Source organism: Tetrapisispora phaffii, chromosome 12 (assembly GCF_000236905.1).
Source record: "Tetrapisispora phaffii CBS 4417 chromosome 12, complete genome".
NCBI lineage: Eukaryota > Fungi > Ascomycota > Saccharomycetes > Saccharomycetales > Saccharomycetaceae > Tetrapisispora > Tetrapisispora phaffii.
This window is the reverse complement of record NC_016531.1, coordinates 95,489-116,462: the sequence shown is the minus strand read 5'-3', so window position 1 is coordinate 116,462 and position 20,974 is coordinate 95,489. Positions and strand designations below refer to the sequence as shown.

General features: G+C 35.0%; 9 protein-coding genes and 2 non-coding genes across 11 annotated transcripts; 5 read left to right on the top strand and 6 right to left on the bottom strand.

The window, feature by feature from the left end:
* The first annotated feature begins 1,253 nt into the window (after window positions 1–1,253).
* TPHA0Ltrna2D lies at window positions 1,254–1,325 on the top strand. The gene has a single exon. It is a non-coding gene; the product is annotated as a tRNA-Asp (tRNA).
* Window positions 1,326–2,417: 1,092 nt separating this feature from the next.
* TPHA0Ltrna4P lies at window positions 2,418–2,525 on the bottom strand. Its single transcript has 2 exons — window positions 2,489–2,525; window positions 2,418–2,454 (listed from the first exon to the last, which is right to left on the bottom strand). It is a non-coding gene; the product is annotated as a tRNA-Pro (tRNA).
* A 1,361-nt stretch (window positions 2,526–3,886) lies between these two features.
* FUN14 (Fun14p) lies at window positions 3,887–4,348 on the bottom strand (the record flags this gene model as incomplete). Its single annotated transcript, XM_003687806.1, has 1 exon — window positions 3,887–4,348. One exon carries the CDS (start codon window positions 4,346–4,348, stop codon window positions 3,887–3,889), a length of 462 nt encoding a protein of 153 aa, XP_003687854.1.
* Window positions 4,349–5,087: 739 nt separating this feature from the next.
* SPO7 (Nem1-Spo7 phosphatase regulatory subunit SPO7) lies at window positions 5,088–5,996 on the bottom strand (the record flags this gene model as incomplete). Its single annotated transcript, XM_003687805.1, has 1 exon — window positions 5,088–5,996. One exon carries the CDS (start codon window positions 5,994–5,996, stop codon window positions 5,088–5,090), a length of 909 nt encoding a protein of 302 aa, XP_003687853.1.
* Window positions 5,997–6,596: 600 nt separating this feature from the next.
* MDM10 (Mdm10p) lies at window positions 6,597–8,000 on the top strand (the record flags this gene model as incomplete). The annotated part of the gene is made up of 1 exon (XM_003687804.1): window positions 6,597–8,000. One exon carries the CDS (start codon window positions 6,597–6,599, stop codon window positions 7,998–8,000), a length of 1,404 nt encoding a protein of 467 aa, XP_003687852.1.
* An 80-nt stretch (window positions 8,001–8,080) lies between these two features.
* SWC3 (Swc3p) lies at window positions 8,081–10,201 on the bottom strand (the record flags this gene model as incomplete). Its single annotated transcript, XM_003687803.1, has 1 exon — window positions 8,081–10,201. One exon carries the CDS (start codon window positions 10,199–10,201, stop codon window positions 8,081–8,083), a length of 2,121 nt encoding a protein of 706 aa, XP_003687851.1.
* Window positions 10,202–10,792: 591 nt separating this feature from the next.
* Window positions 10,793–14,146, top strand: SMC5 (DNA repair ATPase SMC5; the record flags this gene model as incomplete). Its single annotated transcript, XM_003687802.1, has 1 exon — window positions 10,793–14,146. One exon carries the CDS (start codon window positions 10,793–10,795, stop codon window positions 14,144–14,146), a length of 3,354 nt encoding a protein of 1,117 aa, XP_003687850.1.
* Window positions 14,147–14,441: 295 nt separating this feature from the next.
* Window positions 14,442–16,118, top strand: MSE1 (glutamate--tRNA ligase MSE1; the record flags this gene model as incomplete). Its single annotated transcript, XM_003687801.1, has 1 exon — window positions 14,442–16,118. One exon carries the CDS (start codon window positions 14,442–14,444, stop codon window positions 16,116–16,118), a length of 1,677 nt encoding a protein of 558 aa, XP_003687849.1.
* A 388-nt stretch (window positions 16,119–16,506) lies between these two features.
* On the top strand, window positions 16,507–17,211 carry OPI10 (Opi10p; the record flags this gene model as incomplete). The annotated part of the gene is made up of 1 exon (XM_003687800.1): window positions 16,507–17,211. One exon carries the CDS (start codon window positions 16,507–16,509, stop codon window positions 17,209–17,211), a length of 705 nt encoding a protein of 234 aa, XP_003687848.1.
* A 143-nt stretch (window positions 17,212–17,354) lies between these two features.
* CYS3 (cystathionine gamma-lyase CYS3) lies at window positions 17,355–18,530 on the bottom strand (the record flags this gene model as incomplete). Its single annotated transcript, XM_003687799.1, has 1 exon — window positions 17,355–18,530. One exon carries the CDS (start codon window positions 18,528–18,530, stop codon window positions 17,355–17,357), a length of 1,176 nt encoding a protein of 391 aa, XP_003687847.1.
* Window positions 18,531–19,254: 724 nt separating this feature from the next.
* Window positions 19,255–20,796, bottom strand: DEP1 (Rpd3L histone deacetylase complex subunit DEP1; the record flags this gene model as incomplete). The annotated part of the gene is made up of 1 exon (XM_003687798.1): window positions 19,255–20,796. One exon carries the CDS (start codon window positions 20,794–20,796, stop codon window positions 19,255–19,257), a length of 1,542 nt encoding a protein of 513 aa, XP_003687846.1.
* Window positions 20,797–20,974: the final 178 nt, after the last annotated feature.

Sequence of the window (20,974 nt, the reverse complement as noted above, 5' to 3'; positions counted from 1 at the left end):
GAGCATGATATCAAGCGTTGACCTTTTCTGATAACATATTCAATGTTTTAGATAATTTCGTAAAATCCAAGTACATTTTAGCTTAAATAAAAAAAAATCATATATAAGTATCTCATTGCTTTATATTTATTTAACCTATGAAAAATTTGATTAAGTAATCGAAATATTATATTATATTCTTAAATATTGGTGAAGCATTTCGAAAACGTAAGGAATGTAATGTAATGGTCAAAGTCATTCCTGGAAATCCTAATTGACTAAATTGTATCACTATATGTAAAGGTAATTTAATCTTTACTTACCGTGTTCAATGTTGGAAATGACACTGGACGTATAAGTGAATATACGATACCAGATATTACCTCTTTACAAGATTATTGTTGTAAAACTGAAACAATAGTGCCTACGAGAATGTAATATTAGAATTTCTAATGCATAAATAGTACTGTAGAACCATCAGCCTGCCATACGTGTGCAATTTGACGACGTCGTCTCGTTGGACAGAACAGTAGGTTGGAATATTATGTGTCTATAAACCTAGCTAACTCATAGGCGCGCGACTCGTTGATCTAGTTCCAACAGACCAGAGAGATCTAATTAGGATGTCCTAGTGAAGTGAAAGAACTTACATAAGAGAAAGGAGCATCACCTTGGATACTGAGGTTACGAATAACCACTTGAGTTCTGCCATGCTCAATAGATCTGGTCATTACTTTAGTATATTAAGAAGTGTGTCTTATTAGATTATGCTCAATAGATGAATTCATTGCTTTAATATATTAAAATGTTGTTAGATTATATACTATATAATCAGATTAATCTCTCTAGTCTCTTGGACCTAGCTCAATGGACTATTTCACACTTGACTACCGGGGTTTATATATATAGCATATTTCAATCTACCGTTCTGTCCAGCGAGACGACGTCATCGAGCTGAACACGTATGGCAGATTGATGGTTCTACAGTACTATTTATGCATTAGAAATTCTGCTATTACATTCTTGCAGGCACTATTGTTTCAGGTTAGCAACAATAGTCTCGTATAGAGGTAATATCTGGTATCGTATAGTCACTTATACGACCATTGTCATTTCCAACAAAATTAGACGTTGGTTCTAACCAACATAAGCTTGTTTCTCTACAATTTAATTATTGAGCAGTTCCCACGATAAACGGGTTAAACCGAACTTCATTCGCAAGCTCGATATTAAGTTATGGTTGAAACATTTTGAAATGTTCTCGTAAAATGATATCCGGGATAGTTTAATGGTTAGAATCCGCGCTTGTCGCGTGCGGGATCGGGGTTCAATTCCCCGTTCCGGAGATTTTTTAATATTTTGATGAAAAATGTATGCGACACATACAATAGATGCACTAAATGTAACTTTTTAATTACGTTGACTTCGTTCAACTACTTAACTTATTGCTTTAAGTTATTATAAAGATTTTATTTAGGATTGTATAACCGAATCAATCTCTATGATTGTCCTAGGAGTGAGGAACATAGGTTCCTTAAATGTTGAACTTGTCAGAAAACTAGCGTAATGGATTGAGTTATTCGTAGATAGCATACTGGAATGATCAGTGCCAGTACGTTCCAAAGAAGTTGAATTAGCACTGGTCCTGTGTAAAGATATATTTACGACAACAACAGCACTCATTGAGCGCTATGACGCTGACTAGCTCATACGATCGCATAACGGGATTACGTTCACGCAATAATTGGAGGAATTGAGCTGGTGGACAACTCAACCCCAAAACTAGGTCTTCGCATATATAGAGAAGAGACTTCCCCATGTAAGATCTTATTGTGTGTATTATAGTTATTATATATAATAAAAGAGCAGTCAGTTTCACAACCAAAAACTAATACTTGACGGTATATCATATGTATATACGAACACTCTCACTTTGTAAGAGTAGTATCGAAGCAAACTTTGATTCCCTGCAGAACTATCTATAAACGATAAGCTGTTACGCAAAGAAAGTCAAATGAAACGAACAAATACCAATCGGTGTTATAGAGAGATGGAGTTCTTGATTCTTTCTGATGTTATAAATAGCGATTGACCATCGACTTGTCTCCAAAGCTATCTACGTACCAGTATGCTATAGTATTTTCCACTATACACTATCTTAATCATAAAATTTGTAATGTACAACATTTATAAACCACTGTTCCTTTACCTTCCATCGACAGGCAATTATCTACCAAATGACGTTTAGATTGTGAACATTCACCCGACTACAAAAATTTCTTGAACTTCATGATGGTGACAAGATTATAAGCCATGTAATGCTATCCATGCAAGCTTTGATACCCCGTCTTTGATACAATTCAAAGTAGATTTACTCGACAATGTAACATGAAGGCTTTAAGCACCTTCAAATAGTCAAAGAGCCAACCAAAAAAATGGGGGCGAGCTGGGAATTGAACCCAGGGCCTCTCGCATATTTGAATTGTACTACCATTTGACTGGAAGAACTTCCCAAAGCGAGAATCATACCACTAGACCACACGCCCTTTGTAATTTGGTTGGTATTGTAATATGAATACTACAATAGACAGAGTTATGACAGGATTATAATATAATAGATATGTCAGAATTATTGTAGTGTATGTGACAGAACTAAGTGTTTATGACACTTTGAGTCCAGAACCAATAGATCACTTACTAATGAAAAGAAGGTCTAGAACAATCTTCCAAGTGGTAGGTGAAAATTTCTCACTACAATGTAAATGGCTACGCGATAAACACAGATATACAATACAGCACTAAAGATCTTAAGAGGATGAATGAACACGTACACATGTTCATTCAACTGTCAGATTAACTCATATATAAGGAGGGCATCTAACTCTATATAGAATAGTTTAATTACACTAATAAAAGATCAATCGATTATTTAACTATAAAGAAGATGGACTATACTAGAGCAACTGACGTGGCTAATGACACTAACTTAGAGGTTGGAACTAACCAACATAAGCTTGTTTCTCCACAAGATAGACAGATGTAAGACAGACTATTATATTATGGCAGATGGGAAGAGCAGGATCGGATCTTCTTATTATTTTCAACGTAAAACAGAAACTTGCTTGTTTTTATATATTCTACATAATATCTAATAATAAGTTACATGATCATCCAAATACTAGAAGTATAAATAGGAGACCTATTTATACTTCTAGTTTAGATACAATTTGCAATGTAATGTGTTGAACTTATCATTACATTCTTATCGGCATCTGTTGTTTCAGGTTTACGACCATATTTCCTAAATAGGAAATATTACTAATGTTATATCGTAATCTAACTCTTGCTGAGTTTATATTACAACAGTTGGATAGTTGTTTACTTTAATCCAAAGCAGTCGTAACCGTAATTATATAAATTCATAACAAATCTATATCTTTGTATTTCAAAGAAAGCATTTTCACAAATCTTCTCCTAACATACTATATTTATTACTACTCCATAAAGATTATTTAGCAAATCAATTCTGTTAGAAATGCGATTAGCAATATTATTAGCTACAAAGTATCACTTGACATTATTAGTGAGAGGGAGAACGGTAAGAAGCGCTTCAATAACTTTTCATCAGCACTTCTGTGTGGTAAAACTCTAACACTACCTGCGTAAACAGTATAGTATAAATATGCGTCTCACAATATCATTTATGTCCTAGATGATCTACCTTATTTTTGTTTTTTTTTTTTTTTTTTTTTTTTTGATTCACTTATTGCACAAGCTAGCAATCACTTTACGAAAGAGGTATCACATTAAGTGTAATGATAATCCAGTCAACTTTGAAAACCAAGTTAGTGTTAACAATGATCAGTTATTTATGATACATAGATACCGTCCCCATACTGAAACTGTTTCAAAAATTAAAAGCTGCAATGATAAACGAAAGCATAAATGAGACTTTGAAAAGGGGTCTATTTAAATTATAGTTCTTATGAACTACTTGTCGAAGTATCGTTGACGTGCTTCCGGTTATGAATTCTTTATCAACGTATCCTTTATTCTTCATCCATTCAATGGCCAATCCTGTAAAAACAGCCACATAAATTAATATTGACGACACTTTGGCAATTAAAATCCCAGAAGCAACCCCAACTATCGACCCCCAACACATGTCTCGATAAATTGCCTTCCTTTCCTCCCTTTTAGTTGTTGGTAAACGTTTGAAAACATTATTATGCAACTCTCTTGAAACAGCGGAATCATTATACAATAAACCTGGAGGTGCAATGAGTAAAGCAGAACCAGTCAACATACCACCGACCATTTTGCGGGCGTTTCTTTTAAAGAACAAATGACCAACACCAAAACGAAACATAATTGAACAAGCAAACTAACTTCAATTTCTTCTCAATTCTATGACACTCCTTGTAAGATATTCAGACCTTAAAAACAACGGAAATAATTGAATGTACACAGCAATAACTAGCTGTTTAGCCTTCGCAAGTGACTCTAACTCATACCAATCACTAAATAAATCATTTTATATTCAGTTCAAAAACCCTAATCACTTAAAATTAAATAAATTGTTTAGCGATGACCTTACAATCTGGTTTACCCGAAGCCTTTCTAAAAGTTTCAACCTAAAATTTTATTGTCAACATCAATCACAACACAATTATATAGATTACAATACACAATTCTGGTTATATTATTTTGTTTATAAGGAACGTTGCTTTCACAATTGTTGTCGATTTGCGAATCTATAGTCTGAATTACACTGGTATGATTCTCACAGCCGGAGATTGTTGGAAGAGCTTGTCCCACAGTGTTCGATAATTTCAAAATTGCATTCCAGATGGAATGACATGAAGTGATTGTTTTGCTTGATAATTTGTATGACAGATTATGTAGTATGATCACTTCGTGAGTTCAATGATACTTTTAATCATGTAGTTTAGTATATTTTATGATGATATGAATGGTTCAGAACACAATTAAATGTTTGAAACAAAAGTAATACCGTTTATCAGAACCGCTACACTGACAATATACTATTCTACTAGATTAAAAGTTTTGTAGTAATTATTTATCTTTTATATATCTATACATGCATATTAGAATATTAGACTAATCCTTTTTTTTGGACTAATATGGTCTTTTAAATTATGCTTGTGTTGACGCCTTCTCATACCTTCTCTGGCCCAGAACTCATCTCTATATATTTCCCAACCTTCTCTGACCTCAGCGGTGAATGCTCTTGGATTCAACACTAGTTTAACATCGACAGCACCAATTCGAGGTTGGGATCGTACTTTTACACCGTTCCAAAATGTGACGATTATATTAGTGGGTTTTAAAAAAATGAACTTGGTTAGAACGTATATTATAACCTTTGCTGAGATTCTTGTTATAAATCTTATCAGATCTGTCAATCGTTCATTCATAGTATTCTCAACCTTTACTAATTTGACATTGAATTGTCGTAAACCTTTGTTTGTTAATGAAAAAAATTTTCTTGGAATAACAATAGTTCTCTTGTATTCACCACTAATATGAAACAATGCAAAAGTGACAGTTATGAATATAATAGTAATCTTTAACACTGATCTATGCAAAAGGGGTTCTTCTGCTGTTTTCTTAGTGGTCTGGTAAGAGGTTATTGTTTCACAGGCAACCTTCTGTACTTGTGAACTAATATCTGACGTCAGTTTGGAAGTGGTCTCCGATGCATTGTAAATGTCCATGAAATATAGTGCATATATGGAGAATGCAGCTATACAAAATAATACTGTCAGAAATGAAGTGAATTGTCTCCTTAACCATTTTTGTTCCGATGCTTGTCTTCTTAAATCATCCTCCAATATTAACAGATTCCTAAATATCATTGACGCCGGTGAGATATCATTAGAACTTTTCACAGTACCTCCACCTCTCCCACTTGAGGCATGACTACTTGATCTTCTCCTGCGATTTTCATTGGACACATATCCATTGGTGTTACCTGTAAGTGACAATGGAGTCATGAGGTTTCCTTTTTGCTTGCCTTTACTCGGAGTCTCATCCAATTGAGTAGCCAAAACTTCCTTACTTTGAGGACTTAGATTTATTATCGGTACGGTGTTATCCATGCTTAAATACTCTGAAAGCAACCAATATATGTAATCTGGGAACTGTCTCCCTTTTTCAAATTATCTCTTTATTAAAATTATGATGGATTATTATATACCAACGTTGCCCAGGATGTTACTGTTCTTCACTCCTCAGACTATGTGCAATTAGAACAAACAATATAACAGTATATAATTAAAAGAGCAGATAGTAAGGTATCCATAGAACCTGAAACCAAACAATACTATCTTGTCTTCTCAAGACATGTCAAATCGATTGTTATAGTTCCATTAGTTAAAATATCTGAAACCTCGGGATGATCTTAAATAACAAAAATGGTCTTATATATTTTAATTACGTAACAACATTTACAAGAATAAAACAAATAAATGATTACAAAGGAGGTCAATTAATCACTAGAACGGTTAAGTGGTCGATATATTTTAAACTGAAAGTGAACCGACTTGAAAGGTGAGGCTAAAGTTTGATATCTAGGTTATTCAAAAGGGTGCTCAATGCTTGAATATATGGACTATATTGTAAAAGCGTTCGAGATCAGTACTAATTGGCCGGCTACTGCTAGTCGTAATGGTGCTTTTAGTCATATGAATGGAAGTGGATACAATTCAGTTGAATTTGAAGATAATATGACTGCAACTTCAGATAATTTGCTTAATTTTTATATACCGAATGTGTTTAAGTTTCAATTATCCAATAAGTCTTCACCGTTTACATTCAACACAATTGATATTACAACAAAACAATCTATAAACGGTTCATTTGCTTACATATATACTAATGCAGAGAATCTTGATAATATAGTTAAAAATACAAGTAATGTGAATTTACTTGATATTGTCGACACATATCAAGTAAATAACAAAAAGACAAGAGGTAAATACTCCTCAAAGTACCAAGGAAAAATAAAATCATTGTATTATGGTAGGATGTATTATCCAAGTTCATTCTTGGAGGCAATGGTTATCAAAAAATTTAATCCAAGTACACAAGTTATAGTCAAATGGATCAGCAGTTCAAATAATTGCAATATCGTAACCGGCTATTTACAAAGAAGCAACAATAGAACATTTCAGGAATTTGTTCTTTCTTCTAATGATTTTCTATGTGGTTACAAATTGTTACATCATTTTGTTGAATCGCCATCTAAATTTAATAATTCTTTATACAATAATTCACAACTTTCTGTTGGCGCTGAAGCTTGGTTAAGCGTATCAAATTTAAGTCCCACATGCTCTTCAACTTTAAGATACTGTACTCATTCAGCTAGCACAGGACGTCCATTGATGCTTACATGTTCATTGAATCCAATATTTGGTCATTTATCTTCAACATATTCTGCCAAAACCACATCCAACTCAACGTGTTGCGTTAAGTATGATTTTAATTTATATTCAATGGAATCAAATTTATCTCTGGGCACTGAAATTTGGAAAAATAATTCAGAATTTACAAGCAATAAGATCAAAGTTCAAAATACGCACATTGAACGTAATACATCCGACATTTCTAACAAAATACCCAACTCTGATAAATTTACCATAAGTGAAGAATACCATTCCATTTCGAATGACAAACAAAAGAAAGTGTTAAACGATCTCAATGCTACATTTACATCATCCCTTCAAAAAATAGACAAAGAAAGATCATTAATTGAAAATTTCCAAAATAATATGTATGATAAGAACTTTACAAGTGTTTGGAAATTCAGCACTTCATTACGTGAAAAGAATTTACGAATACTGTGGAATGGTAAATACAAAGATTTTATATTAGTAGCTGGTACTGAACTCCTACAACAAGAAAACAAAGATGAGACGACTTCTGATTTTAATAAAAATGGATTCCCATACAAATTTGTGACAGCCAGATTAGGATTTCAAATCCAATATTCATCTTGATTACTATTTAATCTCTTCACACCAGTCCAACAAACATTAATTTATAAATATATAATCTTACATATCAGAAACAAATTGCATTATTTACGAGATTTTCTTCCCTTTAAGCTGTTTTCATAATCGACTAACTCACATCTAATGTTTTCAGCTAAATCTCTATCTTCATACCCGTCTAGTTGGTACCATAAATTATAACCTGATAATCTAGTACCTATATTTATTACACTTTCCATCATTTTTTGTACATTGGCCAAAGGCTCTACAGAGTTTATGAATATTTGATGGAACTTTCTGTGAATATCCTTAAAAGTTACAGTCATTGGTGTATACAGAGGTGTTGGGCAGTTCATATCTTCATAAACGTTAAATTGTGAAATGATTTCATCTTTTTTCTCTTCATCTTTAACATTTTTAGTCAATTCTTTAATTCTTCTATTCTTGAATCGCATTATTTCCTTTCTATTATGCACCAACATCCAAGAGTAGATATATTCATTTGACTCTTCTAAATATTCAATTATAGCTTTTCTTGAGAGAGTATATCTACATATCACGTTTTCCTGGAATTCAATTGCTAACTCCGATTCATCGACATATTTTTGCTGGAAAGCAGTTAATTGCATTTCTTTTTCTTCCTCTTCTTTAACGAGATCCCTGTTCTTTCTATATCTTCTTTTTGGAATTACCATCGATTCTTCTAATTTAACGTTATCATCAGTATCTGATTTATGGACTGATGCATCAACATTTTCAACAAAGCTGCTATTAGAATCAACAGTTAGATGATGCTTCTTTAAATCTGCATCTTCTAAATTATTTTCAAGTTTAACATCCGCAGCCTTTGTTTTATCAGCTGGAATAGGTTGTGCTGCTTTTGTAGTGTCTTCTTCATTTTGGTTTTTTGATTCAACATTTTTTGTCTCTTCATTGGAGTCAGTTTCCTTGTCGATATGTACCGCGCCAGCATTTGGATTATCAGTTAGTTCATTTTGGTCATTTGTACTTTTGTCTGAAAGTTCCTTTGACACCTCAACGAAACTATCTTTTATTGTCGTTGAGGATTGTTTCGGAGTGCTATTGTCAGGTTTATGATCATCTTTTACATCTTCCTTTCTAGAATTTAATGCGTTGTTCGATGCTGAAGGCATAGCTTTAGCTATTTCCATATATCTTTTAAACTTTGCAACTTGTTCTTTTGTAGCTTCTCCTTTTGAAACAATCATCATAAGATTATTAACTTTAGGATCTTTTTGTGCCATAATATTTAAATTTGCAATCATTTTTGAGTTGGATACATCATCATTCTTTTTAGAATCAGCTTGAACAACCTTATTTTTGCTTGGGATTTGCCTTGATTGAAACTGTCCTTGCTTTAGTTTTCTTTGTTCTTCTTTTAATTTCTTTAATTCTTCTTCCTTAGCCTTTCTTTGCTCCTCTTTCAACTTTCTTTGTTCTTCTTTTAACCTTTTCTGTTCTTCCTTCTTCTCAGCTTTCAATTTTTGCAATTCCAGCTTATGCTTCTCTCTTTGTTCTTTTTTCATTTGTTGCTCTCTCTCTCTCTGTTCCTTCTTTTGCTGTTGCTTCTGTTTCTTTTCCAATAGTCTATGCTTCTTCTCTTCCATGAAACTTTTCTTTAACTTTTCTCTTTTATTTTTCTCCAGTTCTTGTTCTTCCTCCCATTTCTTTTCAATCCTCTCGTTCTTAAATATAAACAACCTTACTGGAAATACATGAGGGCCTCCAATCATTGTACAATCACACATTTTTTGCATTTTTTCTCTAACCAAAATGTTGCTACCGTCTACACCTTCATTATCCCCATTTTTTAAATTTTTAGTATAATATAAATCAAACATTTCACCATTAATCCAAGTATTCCTGGAATTGACAATTGATTTATATAACACACCGGAATTTACGACCGATAAGGGGTGCACTAATGCTGAATTATACTGAGGAATCTCTTGAGTACTAGGTAATCCTGATATCAACTCAAATGGTCTGCATTCCATCTCTTCTTTGACAGTCAATGAGTTCCTTCTGTTACTCTCTACCGTATCACTATCATCTTCCTTAACTTTACGTTTCTTCTTCGACCGTATCTCCACACTAGTCTGCTTTAGGTCATTATCTTCTGCAGGTGTATTCTTAGTAATATCCCTGATCCTTTGTGATCGTCTGGTCCTCACAATAGCAGACATATGAATTGTGGATATGTGTATATTCTCTCGCAGCCTTAAAAATATCGAACTTGCAATAAATCGTCACTTCAAAATATCGAAAACAGTATCTTCTAATAGTTTAACACAGTGTTTATAATAGCAACGACCTATAGTTAGTTGTTTATAATGTCTCTTCCAATTACATCAAATAATCTTTAAAAGCATAAATTGTTATTTATAAAGCATCGATTTTTATATCTATCAATTGCGCAACACGAAAAGTTTCGATTTCACATGTAATAAATATATAAAAGATTAATAATTGTTTAATGATTATTTAAGGAGTTTAAAGTATCTTTAACTACAGTTGGAATTTCTAAGACAGTTATACGATCTGTAGATTTTTTTAGAGGTGTTAGCCAATCTCTCCCTTGTTTCCTGGTACTATATATTAGTAGTTTTCTGCTAAAATCTGATTCAGTGGTTATTGGTAACCAAAAATAAAAGAACTTCTAAGAGTGATCACTGACCTGCTACTTTAAAATAGTACATTGGGATAGTGAATTATTTGGATAATAATACAGTTATAAAGTGCAAATTAAAGGAGAAGATCTATGAACCAGTACCAATATGACTACTAATGTTATAGATATGGCCAAATATGTCAATGGCTCAAATGAAACTTTTCAAGATATTGAATTGCAACGTGGTAGAAAAAACAATAATAACGACTACGAGGAAAGTACTGATACAGTTCATACTAGAGCTGTGAATAAGAGACAAAAGCTCATTAGAGACAATTTAGCCGACTTTAAACCAGGATCTATCATTAAAATAAAGCTGCATAACTTTGTGACTTATGAATTCACAGAATTTGATCTTTCCCCATCACTGAATATGATTATTGGTCCTAATGGTTCTGGTAAATCAACATTTGTGTGTGCTGTATGCCTAGGGTTAGCAGGTAAGCCTGAGTACATAGGTAGAAGTCGTAATGTTGATGATTATATTAAGAATGATGAAGAGCATGGTGAGATTGAAATTACTTTAAAAAATTCAGAAGCAATTCATGATGTGGAGGGCGTTTTAGAAGGGTCAGATACTATCACTATAACAAGAATTTTGACACGTTCAAAAAAAAAATCAGAATATAAGATAAACGATAGTTTAGTTACGGAGGCTACGGTAAAGGAGCTAGTATCACTATTGAATATTCAATTAGATAATTTATGCCAGTTTTTATCACAAGAACGTGTAGAAGAGTTTGCACGTTTGAAATCTGAAAGATTATTAGAAGAAACGGTAAGATCAATTGACCCAAGTTTATTAACAATATTAAATAATTTAAAAGAACTTCAAACAACTGAACTTGATATTCAGACAGAAGTTACCAACGATAACAATAAGTTAGGAAGTTTGAGGAAAAGAAGAGAAAAATATGAGAAATCAGTCGCTTCCTATGAAGTATTTAATAAAACAAAACATTCACTTCAAGTTAACACCAAATTATTACCTTATGCTAAAGTAAACGAATACAAAGATCAATTCAAATCATTGAAAGAAGAATACAAAGCAGCCAAAAAAAAATTAAAGGCCTTACAACAGGACAAAGAACCATTTAATAGGGAAAAAGATATACTAGAGAGAAAATTAATCGACACAGAAAGGAGAACTTCTTCTACATTAATATCATTTCAGAAAGCAAAAGATAACCTTAAACTAGCAACCAAAGATCTTAACGACATTCAAGAGTCAATACATACAAAGAAAAAACAAATCGAATATTATAAGAATAGAACAAAGCTATTATCGATAAAAATAAATGAGAGTAAAGTTGAAATTGAGAATAAACAAGATATTCTTGGCAACTTACCACCATTTGATGATGTGCATTTCAACGATCTACGTTCTCAAAGTTCACAATTGATTACAAAAGAAGGTGATATTGAAGCTAATATTAGATCATTGAGATCAAAGTCTAAATCCATCGAGCATGAGATAAATAATCTTTCAAGATTAGAAAGCAATAAATCGAAACTATTAACAAGTAAAGACAGAATTGGTATTTTAGACCAAGGCGCTAGGGATCTTCAGGAAGTGAAAAGAGCTGTATTGTACTTGAGACAAAAGCCAGAAATGAAAGGTAAAATTTTAGAACCTCCAATCATGACAGTTTCAGTTTCAGATCCATCGTATGCATCGTTTTTAGCTCAATGTGTTGATTATAATACATGCAAAGCTTTCACTATTATAGACTCAGAAACATACAATTTATACGCAGATCAAATTTTAAAACAATTTAAAGTCAATTTAAGAGAAATGAGACCTATAACATCCGAACCACCTCTATCTAGGGCTGAAATTCAATCTTTGGGATTTGATGGCTACCTAAAAGATTTTGTAAGGGGAGATGAAAATGTAATCCATATGCTTTGCCAAATTAGCAATATTCATCTGATCCCTGTTTCTAAAAAAGCATTAACTCCACAACAATTAAAGAAATTAACAGTTCCAGATGCAAATGGTCATTTATTGTTTAGAAGAATTCTACATGGTAACAGAATAATGGATATAAATAAATCATCATATGGGAGCAAACAAGTTTTTACTAGAGATGGTACCATTAGAGATACTAAATTTTATAGAGAATCTGTGATCGCTCGTGATTTTGCTGCTAAAATAAACTCAGAAATTTCACAGATAAAACAAAGAATCAAAGAAGGTAAAGAACATTTAGAAACAGTAATTCAAGAGGAGCGTGAAGAAAGAAAAGAAAAGTATGAATTAGAGAAGCAAAGAGAAAGCATATCAAAGGAGTTAAAGAAATTGAATAATCTCCAGAAAGAACATTCATATCTAAAAAGTACCATTGAATCATTAAATCAGAAATGGAAACAACTAGAACATGAATCGAAAAAAGATACTAGGCATAAGATAAAAGATGACGAGAATGCCATTATATCTTTATTTGAAAAACAATCCAAGACTTTAGCAAAATATGTAACAATAACAGAAACTATAAACGAGTATCAGGAAGAATTGATGACTTCTGAAATTTCCCATTATGAATACTTAAATTTATTTAATTCCATTGGTGAAGTAATAAAAATGTTAAATGATCGTGAGATTGAATTTAATAATGAATATTTAGAAAAAAAAGAGAACTTTGAAAAGATGAAAACATCTGAGAATTTTAAAGCATGGACTTCGGAAATTGCCTCTTATGATGAACCTACGAAAGCCATATTAAATGAATTTGCTAAAGAGTACAATAGCAAGGAACAATTTACTGTTCAATTCTTAAACGATCAAATCTCCAAATTGGAATCAGAACTTGCTCTTTTAAATAGCGATGGGTCCTCCATTGAAATTTTGGCGCAAATTAAACAGGAGCTAGAGTCACTGGAAAAGAATTTGCCTGCAAAAGTTATTAAATTGAATAAGATAAAAGAAACTATGGCCACCAATAGAGAAATTTTGGAACCAAGATTAGACGATATTATTAATAAAATTTCGAATCGTTTTTCTCAACTGTTCATCAATGCAGGAAGTGCAAGTCAAATTGTTTTAGATAAGCCTATATTATATGCTGATTGGAAAATACAAATATTGGTGAAGTTTAGAGATAATGCTGATTTGAAACCATTAGACTCACATACACAATCTGGTGGTGAGAAAGCAGTCTCAACCGTATTTTATATGATTGCATTACAAGAATTCACTATTGCTCCCTTTAGAGTGGTTGACGAGATTAATCAAGGTATGGATCCGAGGAATGAAAAGATAGTGCACCAATCGATGGTAGAAAACGCATGTGCAGATAACACCTCTCAATACTTCTTAATCACACCAAAACTATTAACTGGTCTATTTTATCATGAAAAGATGAGAGTCCATTGTGTGATGGCAGGACCTTGGATTCCTGATCCATTAAAAAATCCACATGCTCTTCATTTGGGGAACCCATCTAAGTACACTTTCTAGGCATATCTATCAAAAAAGATAATTTGCATTTTAAATAAGTAGTTTATGTATTTTCTTCCATAATAAAATACACTAATTTAACAAATCTTATGTTTTTATAAACTTTGGCATTTAAAATCCTGGATGCTGCCTTTAAAATTTATGCGATTTCTACAAACTCAAAATATTGACCTTATAAGCACATAAAAGATAAGTTAAGTAATTGAATTATGAAAAGTTACTTAATTTCATAGTGAAATATGCATACCTAATTGAAATGAATTGAGGCATCTATCAATACAGTGGTTGTTTGAAAATGTTGATTTTAGGTAATGCTTCAACGAGGTTGTTATTTCGATGCAATAGATTTCATTATAGTACACTTTTAAAAACTAAGAAAAAATCCCTTCTTTCCAGCAAACCAGTCAAGGATAAACATCCAACTTCACCTGTGAGAACTAGATTTGCTCCTTCTCCTACTGGCTTTATGCACCTGGGGTCTTTAAGAACAGCCTTATATAACTATTTGTTGGCTAAAAGTACTGGCGGTCAATTTTTGTTAAGATTAGAGGACACAGATCAAAAGAGATTAGTGGAAGGAGCAGAAGAGGATATCTACGAAACTTTGAAATGGTGTGGTATCGAATATGATGAAGGTCCTAATGTTAATTCTGAAGCTTATGGCCCATTTAGACAAAGTGAGCGTACAAAGATCTATGCAAAACATATTAAGGTGTTGTTAGAAAATGGCGATGCGTATAAGTGTTTTTGTACAAAGGAACGTTTAGATGAAATGAAGGAATCGGCCCAGAAACTAAACCCACCTTCTTCTGCAAGTTACGACAGACATTGCTTACATTTAAACGAAGAAGAAATTAAACAGAAAGAGTTACTCAACTCTCCATACACCATTAGATTGAAATCACCAGAAAAATACCCAGAATTCGAGGACTTATTACATGGGAAACTGTCCATTCAAATACAATACAACCCACATAAGAAAACTTATGATGATCCAATATTAATTAAATCAGACGGTTTACCTACCTACCATTTTGCTAATGTAGTGGATGACCATCTTATGAAAATAACCCATGTAATCAGAGGAGAAGAATGGTTACCTTCTACGCCCAAACATATCTCTATGTATAATGCACTTGGCTGGCAGGCTCCAAAATATATTCACATTCCTTTGCTGACTAGTATCAATGATAAGAAATTAAGTAAAAGAAAGGGTGATTCATCAATACTGTCAATGAAAAAGAATGGTGTCTTACCTGAAGCATTATTAAACTTTTCGGTACTTTTTGGTTGGTCTCCACCTAGAAAACTATCTGAGCAAAACCATGAATGTTTTACCAAGGAAGAATTCATCAAGTATTTTAACTTAAACTATTTAACCAAAGGTAATGCCAAAGTTGATGACAAAAAATTATGGTACTTCAATAAACATTATTTAAAAAAGAGGTTAGAAGACAATGTGACTTTTCAAGAGATAGAAAAAGAGATCTTGTCCAGTGCTCAACAAGAATTCACTGCTGATATTGCCACTCCAGAAAAGATTAATCATATCTTGAAGCAATGCGGGTCGTCATTAACCAGCGTCAATGAATTCAATAAGAAGTTTTATTATTTTTTCAAAACACCTGAATACACAGAAGATGAAGCTAATATTGCAGCATTTTTAACAAACCAGGATAAAAGGACAACATTGGAAGTGCTAACTGCTGTTAAAGATGACCAGATTACAACAGAAAACCTTAATGAGAAAGTCTCAAATTTAGCTGAGAAATTGAACTTACCAATAAAAAAGGTATTTCAATCTTTGAGATTTGCTCTTGCTGGCTCACATCCTGGTGCAAAATTACCAATCTTGATTGGCATAATAGGTCCTAAACAGACAATGGAAAGAATAGACAATGCAATTGTGTTTTTAAAGCAAGTCCAAGATGACACTCCCATTGGAAAAAAACATGGAGCACAATGCTTATAGAGGGGGTGCTACAATTGAATATATGATTTATAGATAGGCAATTCATGTAAATAAGATACTTATAAGATATATTGAACAAAGATGGCACATGATGCTGGAAATAGAGTCATTGAGCCTCTTCTTGATGTTAGTTTTGTATACTATCAATCGCGGCGCTACCATATTGTAATATCAATTCTCGAAATTTCTAGCAGAGCAGCTCAAAAGTTCCACAACTTTTAATAACTGACAAAGGGATGTTGCAAGATCATAATTGGTATATAAATAAATAGAACAGGGATCCAATCAGAATCGCAGGAGAACAAGTATTCTGCTAGATAAGTTTCAATAGTAAAGAGACACATTCCCCCTTTATCCCCTCTAAACCTTACCAATACCATATACGATCATGTTTGCAGCTATCGCATCGGGAAACCCTATCCAATTATCTGTTGAAGTTCCCAATTCCAATGGGCTACAGCATACCATTGTGCTATCCTCGACGAAACCAAAGTTATATTCACACATATCCTTATTTGTACTTCCGAATGTTACATTTCCTGCAAACTATATTGCTACTGTCTACTTCAAACTAAATCCAAATGAGGAATTCAAGTTATTTGGTTATTTAGACGTTGAGAAACCAAGTGCTATCTTTAAGGTGAAACTGCCCAACAGCGGTCATACTCCAGCTCCGGTTGGAGATGGATTGGGAGAAATTGACATGGACACAGAAGAAGCACCATCACTTGGTACCACAAGCAACATATCAGAATTAATTATTGGTATTTCCATCGAGCCCAGAGATATAGGTTTACCTAGATTAGAAGAATGGAAGGCCGAGCGTAGTGCTTCTGCGAATAGTTCATCTTTGATTGTTGCAAGATCTGGAGCAGCAAGAGGTATTAACACGGTTGGTCAATTGGCTTCTGTGTACCCTATTCTAACGCAGGATCTAGCAGCTAAAATAGTTCAACATGCTTATAATTATCTATCAGGGTTTTTAGATATGAACGGTAATGTATCCATCAAAAGATTTGATACATGGTGGGATAAATTTAAGAACAGACTCGCGAACGACGGATCGTTCTTAGATGAAGTTACTAGTAATTAATTATCAAATAACTGCGTAATGTTAATGTCAATAAAAATAATTTAATATTTAATAACGAATAATACTTTCTTAACAAATTATGGTTAGTTATATTAAAATTATATATTGTATATATGAACAGTCTATTATATCTTTAGTTACAATTAGTTAGAGGCTTTTTGTAGAGCAGCCTTGACGTCTTCTAATAAGTCATCACCGTCTTCGATACCAACAGATAATCTAACTAAGTCATCGAAAACACCGGAAGCTTCTCTTTGTTCCTTTGGAATACCACCATGAGTCATGACAGCTGGGACTTCTAATAATGATTCAATACCACCTAAAGATTCAGCTAAAGTGAATAATCTAGTAGAAGAAGCAAACTTAGAAGCAGCTTCTGCACCACCCTTAACTCTGAAAGAGATCATACCACCACCTAAAGCATCTCTATGTTGCTTCTTGACAATGGCATAGTCTGGGTTGGTGGGTAGACCTGGGTAGTTAACAGCAACGACGTTGTCACTTTGAGCTAAGAATTCAGCAATCTTAGTGGCATTTAAAGCGGCTTGTCTGACACGTAAGTGTAAAGTCTTTAAACCTCTGTGAGTTAACCAAGCGTCGAATGGAGATGGGATAGCACCGACAGCGTTTTGTAAGAATTGTAATCTTTCGTAAATGTCTCTGCTGTTAGTAGCTAAGACACCTAAAACGACATCAGAGTGACCATTGATGTACTTAGTGGCAGAATGAACGACGATGTCGGCACCGAAGTTCAATGGGTTAGATAGGTATGGGGATAAGAAAGTGTTGTCGACAACTAATAAGATGTCCTTGTTTAATGATTTGATGGTCTTGGCAACCAATTCGATGTCAGTGACCTTCAAAGTTGGGTTAGTTGGAGATTCAATCCAAACCAATCTTGTGTTTTCCTTAACTAATTTTGGTAGATCAGCGACCAAATCGTTGGTGAAGTCTGTGTCAACACCGTGAGTGTTGGCAACTTTGGAAAAGTATCTGTGAGTACCACCGTAAACATCGCCGATGGAGATGGCGTGAGAGTTTTGTGGTAAAGATTGTAAGATGATAGCAGTGGTGGCGGAACCAGAAGAGAAAGCTAAACCGTACTTACCGTTCTCTAAAGCGGCAATGGCATCCTCCAAGTTCTTTCTGTTTGGGTTTTGAGATCTGGAGTATTCGTACTCGCCGATTGGTTCAGCAGGAGCAGATTGCTTGAAAGTGGTAGATAGAGAGATTGGTTCAATGACGGAACCATGGACATCGACGTGAGAGCCGGCATGGATAGCCTTGGTAGCAAATTTGTCGGTAGCTTGAACACCCATTGTGTGTAGAAATTATATTATATTTAGGGACGGCAGAGTATGTAAAAGTATACGCTTGCTCTCTTTACGGAGGGAACCATAATGGAACTATAGCGAAAGATAAAACTGCAACCCAAACAACAAGAACAAGATCCTGTCAAAACCTAGGCTCTTATATACAAAATCATTAATCATCGAGCCTGATTCCCCAGTTGCCACAGTCGATCGCACTCGGCACATGCAATTACTAATCGAGGGCCCCAATCATCTCCAAAGGCTTGAAGCCGCCCCTCACCGTGGCCTTGCCTTACCAATTCACGACTCATCAAAAGCTTCAGAAGTTCCAAAAGCTTCGAACGTTTCACCATCACCCAGCTCATCGCAAGGCAGTTTCGAGATCTTGAAACTTTTCAGCGACCAGGCGAACATTGAAGTCCGTCGGCGCCGTGGCGGTGGAGGCAGTTCCGGGGGAGCCCTGCAGCGAAGCCAACTGTGGCGTCTCGCGGTGTGGTGGCTCCTACGCGGTGCCGTTGCCACACAGCAGCCCAGGAAAAGAGAAACAATGTCACGTGCGGGTATAAAGCACGTGATGTGTAAACAGAGTCCCAGGCGGGTAAGTCTGGTTAAATGGACACCCTTACACCACACCCGCACACACACACACTAAATCATCTCTTTGGATTAATGGCTACTTATATATATGTATGTACTCTATGCAGTGGGCTATATAGATCGAAGGCGTCAACTACAGTTTGACCTGTCTGATGTTTTGCAGGTCCTCGAGCACCTCGATGTCCTTCAGACCGTTGAGGTCTGGAGCACCTGGAAATCCGTTGTAGAACTTCTTGAGACCTGCCAGGTCGCTCAGCTCGTTGTTTGTGCGCATTCTGTCGACGATTACCTCCAGTTTGTCCACTGGGTTTGACCTGTAACTGAACTTGATGTTCTCGGCCTCGAAGTCTTCCAAAAGCTCCTCGCCGGCGTACCTTTGCTGCGCTGGACCGGCATACCCGGTGATGCAGCTCAGTGTCTTGCCGGCAATTTTGACAGGCACATGGTAGTTCATTGTGGGGACGGTGATGTCCATGTCGCGCCTTTCCTTATTGATATCGTACCATTGCTGAGTGGTGTTGTTCAGCATGTTGTTACGTAAGTCAATGGCCTTCTTGTAGAAGTCCTGGTGGATGAAGGTACGTGTTGCTCTGGTCTGTTCATCGATGCATTTCAGTTCATATTTCTGCTGTGTGTAGGCTCGGCGGAGTTTGTAGTCTCTGATTGATGCGATCTTGGTGTAATATTTCTGTAACTCGGGATGCGAGCCTTCTAGACACATTTGAAGCTCGGTCTGAAGCCTCACCAGCTTGTTGTCATACAGTTTCTGCCTTAATTCAGCAAACCTATATTCGATGTCGGTTATCTCTTTCAATGCCAACAACCTGGTCTCCTCGAGCACCATGGGTGACACCGTTTCGCCCTTGGCCATATCACCAGCATCCATATCTTCTTCAGAGGCGTTATTTTCGTAGGTGTTGAGGCTGCTGTGGTTATCGATCATTTCTTTTTCGTCCTCATCGTCGTCTTCTACATCTTCCACTTCGGCGTCCTCGCCGTCACCCTCCAGCTGATCTATTTCTTGGTTGGTTCCAATCTCAAAATCAGGTTCAGGTTCAGGTTCTTGCTCATGCTCCTCATTAACATTCTCTTCCTCTTTTTCGACTATGTTAGCAGGGGTCGCACTCGGTTCCTGATCATCTGCAACCGCAGATTCCTCGAGTTTAACGTCTTCTTCAGGAGCAACTTTCTCGGTGTCCGCAACATCAGACGCATCTGCAGATATACTCTGTTGTTCTGTCTCTAGGACAGGCTCAGGCAGAACTTTGATCTTTTTGACCTCCCTGTCCCCTTCGAACCCGCTGCTATTTCCCTTATCGCTCGCATACGCCTCCTCGACGCTCCTCTTGTTCAACTGTACTTTGTTTTCATCTTCGTCTGGGATCAGATCAGACAACTTTGGTGGCTCATCAATCGAGACATTGACAGCACCGGACGTGTTCTCCATTTTTTCTGTTTCAGCGTCGCTGGAAACGTAGTACTCTGATAAATTAGAATTGTTACTCGACCCAACAGCACTTAGCATACTCTCTCTATCTTCTTCCACACCTGTGTTGGAAGACAATTCCGAATCACTGTTTACAATCGGTTTTGAATCAACAATATTAGAACTTGAAGCAACGTTTGTACCCGTATCACTAAATGTCGTAGCCTCCTTCGCTGTCTCTTCTCTCATTTATTCTTATCAACTCCACGAATTCAGGAAAACAACGAATAAATATATATATGCTGCTCTATCTTTGAAACCAACGTCAAAATAAACAAGAAACCACAATGTCTGCCTATACCTTATTTTATCTCTGTTTCAATTCAGCGTCTATTTCTCTATCTCCAATGCGATAAAAACAAATTAC